The sequence below is a fragment of the Periophthalmus magnuspinnatus genome, chromosome 22, assembly GCF_009829125.3.
Source record: "Periophthalmus magnuspinnatus isolate fPerMag1 chromosome 22, fPerMag1.2.pri, whole genome shotgun sequence".
Lineage (NCBI taxonomy): Eukaryota > Metazoa > Chordata > Actinopteri > Gobiiformes > Gobiidae > Periophthalmus > Periophthalmus magnuspinnatus.
In genome coordinates, this window is record NC_047147.1 from 20,527,213 (window position 1) to 20,533,212 (window position 6,000).

At 39.6% G+C, this 6,000-nt stretch overlaps 1 protein-coding gene across 1 annotated transcript in view; it reads right to left on the reverse strand.

Annotated features, from left to right (window-relative positions):
* The window catches only part of dph6 (diphthamine biosynthesis 6), a 118,602-nt gene extending 114,717 nt beyond the window's left edge, over nt 1-3,885 (reverse strand). The window contains exons 1-2 of the mRNA XM_033988274.2: nt 3,765-3,885; nt 2,509-2,600 (exon numbers count right to left, since the gene is read on the reverse strand). Coding sequence (XP_033844165.1) covers nt 2,509-2,600; nt 3,765-3,787 — 115 coding nt within the window. The 5' untranslated portion in view covers nt 3,788-3,885. The remainder of the gene's footprint in view (nt 1-2,508; nt 2,601-3,764) is intronic.
* Between the last annotated feature and the right edge of the window lie 2,115 nt (nt 3,886-6,000).

Genomic DNA, 6,000 nt, shown 5'->3' on the forward strand with positions numbered 1-6,000 from the left:
TAAATATACGCAATTGTTAAAAAATATGAACTGCAAGAAATAAATAACAAAATGCAACACTCAAGTAGTCAGTTTGTGTCTATAATGAGTCATAAATGTTCATAATTCTACCTTCTACAGCTCAAATCTCATCATAGTACAGAATATTAACCAAATATTTCCCACTGCTGCAACGAAAAAGTCCCACGATAAATACTGACCCCAAAACTGATTGTTCCATCTGTCATGTACTGAATGATAAGTCGAGATAGTGTTTACAGTGACAGACTTGAAACTGTACAAAAGGCGGCAAGTCATGTATAGAGTGGGAGTGAGAGATTTCTAACATATTTAAAAGAAATAGTTACATCATATTATAACTATTATTATTACTCTATGGTAATGCTAGACTATAATACAGATTAAAATAAAAGCATGTTTCTTTCATTATGGATGTGTTTATTGCGCTGAAAAAATACAGAATAACACAATATGACATAAAACGTAGTAGTAGTTGACTTTCTACCCCAGAAAGTTACTTACTCTCACTTTAACTAAAGGTTGTACATTTTCTAGAGGAGGATCCACTACCTGCTGGTCTCCCTAGAGATGTTGCTTGGACTGGAATTGTCCATAGAACGGCATTAAACGTGTTAAATGTTTTGGGTTTTTTTTGTTTTTTTTTAATAACAAGAGCAAAAAGCAGTGACATCTCCAATGAGACATGCAGGTGACAGACCCTCACCAGAAAAGTTTACTAGTTCACTTCTAAGGTTTTGTTGTTGTTTTATGTGTCAGTAATTTTGCTTGTCCTGCTGAGAACTTGGGCAGGCACTCACTTCAAACCTAGCTAATTCCAATTTGATAAATCCTCTCAATAAATCTATAAGTAAACTGTTTTATTTAAACTTTCATACTTTGTGAGGCTTTTTGTAAAAAGTGGAGCACCTAAAATAACCAGGATCGCAAAATAAGCAACCGACTAGCAACCCAATTCTACAATGTGATTATGATGCAATATTAACCAAAAGTATCCAAAGAAATTTCAAAAGTAGCCTATATAGCACGACCACTTTGGTGCTATCCACCAGCAAATAAACAATATTCATCAAACCTTCATCAGTAAATAATAACAAGCTTAATTTTATTTATGATCTGCCCAAAGGAAACCGAATTGTGTTCTACCCAAATCTGTCAAAATGAAAGGGAAAAGGCGCTACATGGAGCCGAGCTAGTGTTCCATATTTCATAGTGAGGACATGGGTGATTCATTGGGGCTCTTTAGGCTGGTGCTGCGAGAGAACAATGCCCGTGGAAGCTAACACATTTGCAGGCTAAGCTACGGCTACGCTACACTGAGGAGGAGCAGTCAGGACGTCCAGAAGTGCTGATATGAAAAGGGGGGTAGGGAGCACCTGGTGACCTACATGTGAACACGACTTTTACTTCAGGTTTGAAATGCACTTGAGGACTTTATGTGGATTGTGCAGGATAAGTAGGGCTGTAGAGGACTAAAGAAATTCTTGGTTGAAGACATGCCCGGCTGATCGATTTGTTGACTAAAAAAGGGGTGTGGCAAAAGTTCTTAAAACATTTCCGTATCTCAATGTATCTGACCCAAACTGCACTCACAAGACTACATCTGCACGGGAGTTTATGCAAAAACTACTGTTTACGCAGAAAAAAAAATAGGAAACAATGTATTAAAATAAAAACAGATTAAACTTGTGAATCGTCATAAATAATTCATCTGCCTTTCTAAAAAAATACCAAAAAATACCACATCTTCAGCTAACTCACTCACATGTTTCTGCTGTCGTCTTGTATAAATCCTTATAATCTAAATAAAATTATTAGTCAAATAATACACATTTTGGTCAACGAAGACATCATTGATCAATTAATTGACTTATCGACTTAAGCACTACAACCGTAAAGATTAAGTTGGTTCATTTTAAGGACTGGTCTAGTCAATGTCTCATGGAATAAACATCTGACAAAAGCTTTAAAGAGGGGGTATTATGCTAAATCAACTTTTTTGTAGCTTTCTACCATGTTATAACACTGTTCCCTCATCAAAAACATGTCTTCTGAAGAAGTTTTAGATGTCATCCATGGATGTTTGAGTAATGTATCGATCTCTCCTGGCCCCTATTCGAACCTTCCTTATGGTTAGCTGTACGATTCTGTCCAATGTTCAGTCCACAATTCCAGTCACCCATGCTCCCACACGACAATTATCCATAAATATGCAAAAAAATGATACAAAAACACACACTATAACTTCACAAACCCGATGCGATGTGCAGTAGTTTGATTAACGGGATGCATGCTGATTGTTTTGTGTTAGCGCTTTGAAGGGTTTGTGCGTGGAAAGCCAGGGGAGTGAGGACTCAACTTGTTAACGGTATGACAGCTCTTGTCTAGTAACTTGCTTAATACAGCCATAATCAATTCAAACAGGTGTAAACTGTCCTCATTCACAGGACACCATACTATAAATTTCAGCCCTAGTTCCCTCGTGCTCACCTGTGTTTTCGGGGCGCAGGTTGGCCAGAGCCACCAGCTGATGTCCGGCCTCCATACACTGCATCATGTTGTAGCAGCTGTCTTTACCCCCACTGGAACACAGCAAGAAGGAGAGCAAAGTTACACATTTACATACCACATACTCACATGCATTATGAGGCTGTACTCCAGACACATGCATCCATTATATTAAACTCACCAGCTGTAGACACTTCTTCACAGGGAAAAAGTTGCATGCATTCTGCTTATGAAAATGTATTAAAATAGATTTATGTGAACTTGTTAGTTACTATAGTTGTTCCCCTTCACCATTTACACTCTCAAAGTTGTATTTGAAGTGATTCATGCATATTTTAGCAATCTTTAATCACTTATTTTCAAAACACTTTCCTGTACTTATTTTGTTTTCCCGTGTAGCGTAATCATTTTGTTGCAAATGAAAGGAAAATTGCTGCTTGGTAGCGTGATCTGCAGCTATCCATTCGAGGTGCCGACTCTTTGTTGTGATAACGTTTATGGCAACGTCAGGTCCCACTGGGCACTGCAGTTTTCTAATGCAGAAGTGAGTGGATTTGTTCCTTTTATTAAGTAATTTTAGATGAAGTTTGTGATTTCATCTAAAATTGTCTCTCAGCTGGCCTGGGAATGCCTTGGGGTCTCACTGGAGGAGCTGGAGGATGTGTCTGGGGTGAGGGAAGTCTAGGAGTCCCTTCTTAGACTGCTGCCCCTGCAACCCGACCCCGGATAAGTGGAAGAATATGGATGGATCATAAATAGTACCTTTTACACAAAAAAAATGTAATTCGACCACTAAAACCTCTAATAATCATAACATTGTGACACAGACCTAAAGTTTATGTTTAAAGTCTCTTTAAAGGTACTGTGGCCCTTGGTGAAAAAAGTGTGGACACCTCATGTGGTAGAGGGTCATGTTATTGCGTTGCCTGGAATGTTCCACAGTATGGCATTAAAGTCATTGACTCTAGTATTTAGTTTTTACCACCAAAACTCTGCTATAACAATCAGACCTATAACTTAGCAGAAAAGTGACATAGTGCACCTTTAATCACTACTGTGCTTTCAAACTTGTTTTTAGTTAATTCACTTTTAAATGAAGCTTTTTGTGTGAACGGAGCAACAGTTACAATCTTAGTGGTGGTCTTAGTGATCAAACTACAGACCACATTTTTCGCCCATGTTGCTCCAAAAAGCCTCACTAAAGTTAAGCTAAGACAGAGTTAGCATTTAGCCTTTACCTTATGAGCGCGACCACTCTCATCCTGCCGCTGTCCTCTGTCCCCTCCGCACAAATGCACAAATTCAAGTGTGGATGCGGTACAGTTCATTCAGCAGTGAGAGACCTGTCAGGCTGCTGTGTGTACACAACAGAAACACGTGAAAACTACACTTCCGGGTTTGACAGGACCCCTCTTAAACGTAGGTGTCCGCGTATAAGCCTGAGTGAAATGTTAGCTCGTGCTGCGGCGGTGACTTGGTTCTTGACGTTATTGTTTTATATATTTTTTTTGTTGTTTCTTCATTTTATTCTCTTTTTTATTCCCTCTCTCATAAAATATCACATGACACATGTAAAGTTACAGAAATTATTTAAATGTGATGTTTTGTCGAGGTCTTCCTTAAGAAATGAAAAGTTCCAATAACACTCCACAATTTAAATGTAGTTTTAACATACATGGAAATCATTAACCAAAACAATTTTAATAGTTTTAATTGGATGTAGTTATTGCTGGTGATATAGATCTACAGCCTAATATTAAAATGAAAAAAAAAATCTAATTATAAAATTGTATTTTGTTTTTTGTTTTGTTTGTTTTGCTTGCACGAACATGGTGTTTGTTATGGACCTCCTAACAAACACCACCCTATCCCTTAGGGATAGGGTGAGGAGCTCGGTCACACGGGAGGAGCTCGGAGTAGAGCCGCTGCTCCTACACGTCGAGAGGAACAAGTTGAGGTGGCTCGGGCATCTGCTCAGGATGCCTCCTGGATGCCTCCCTAGGGAGGTGTTCTGGGCATGTCCCACCGGGAGGAGGCCCCGGGGAAGACCCAGGACACGCTGGAGGGACTATGTCTCTCGGCTGGCCTGGGAACGCCTTGGGGTCCCACCAGAGGAGCTGGAGGACATGTCTGGAGTGAGGGACGTCTGGGAGTCCCTGCTTAGACTGCTGCCCCCGCGACCCAGCCCCGGATAAGCAGAAGAAAATGGATGGATGGATTGTTTTGCTTGTTTGTTTTTTTAAGTGATAGCCATAGACTGTATGGACAAAGTCAATGTGATGTCACCCATAGTGTTCGGTTTCAGTCAAATTAAGTTATAGGGGTGAATTTGGAGTTCCACCTTTGGAATTTCGACCTCGAGTATTATATCAGCCGAAGAGTTAATCCAGATCAAGACTGTTGAAGGTAACGCCCCTTCCCACCTGCACCACTGGTTTAGCAGGGAGTATGTGCTTAGCAATGCTGCCAATTAAGCCTGTTGCTAACACTAGCAGAAGTGACCTTAGTATGAACATTTTAAGTCTGCAGCAATTAAAGAGAGAGTGGTGACAATTTTTCAATGTAAAGTAAATTGGAGCCTCCCTAGGGAGGTGTTCTGGGCATGTCTCATTGGGAGGAGGCCCCAGGGATGACCCAGGACACGCTGGAGGGACTATGCCTCTCGGCTGGCCTAGGGACACCTTGGGGTCCCACCCAAGGAGCTGGAGGATATGTCTGGGGTGAGGGAAATCTGGGAGTCCCTGCTCAGACTGCTGTCCCAGATAAGCAGAAGAAAATGGATGGATGGTAAACTGGAACCAGAGTTGATGGAGCCCGTCCATGTTCACTTCCTATTTGGAATGTGGCAGCTAGGGCATTAGCTATGTCCATTTATGTATAGTCTATGGTGATAGCATGTAACTTTCTGGAGGTGAAAACATTACTTCGAAACATTCTTCATGTAAATAGATAAGTTTTATGCCATAGTGTGGAAAATTATGGCCAAAGGAGCATTTACAAGGAAAAAAGCAGGAGTCAGGTTTGTGGAGATGCAAGCACTCTCACAGTCAGGACACAAGTTTTTAAATATTTTTCAGCTCGATAAAACTGTTCATAATAAATATCCTTAGTTTTATGTTTGTCTAGTTTTTCAGCTAAAAAGTTACAAGGCTTTAAATGGGAATTATTGACCAAAAATATATTCATATTATTGTTACTTTTAATAGTTTTCAGTGTGATTATTGTTGGTAATGGAGCTCAACAGGGACCACCTGCTCCGGTTCTGGAAGTAATTTTCCATTCATTTTTCCAATTGACTTTTAGAAAAATGAAAATATTAAGGGTTGAAAGGCATCGCAGAGACTAGCTATGTGCTAACTAATACACATCACACAGTTGTTTTAGAAAGCACATTTAAAACGAAATACATACTTTTTATTACTTTTTTATTTGGTAAAAGGAATACATGAATAAATAACAATGATCATTTATTTA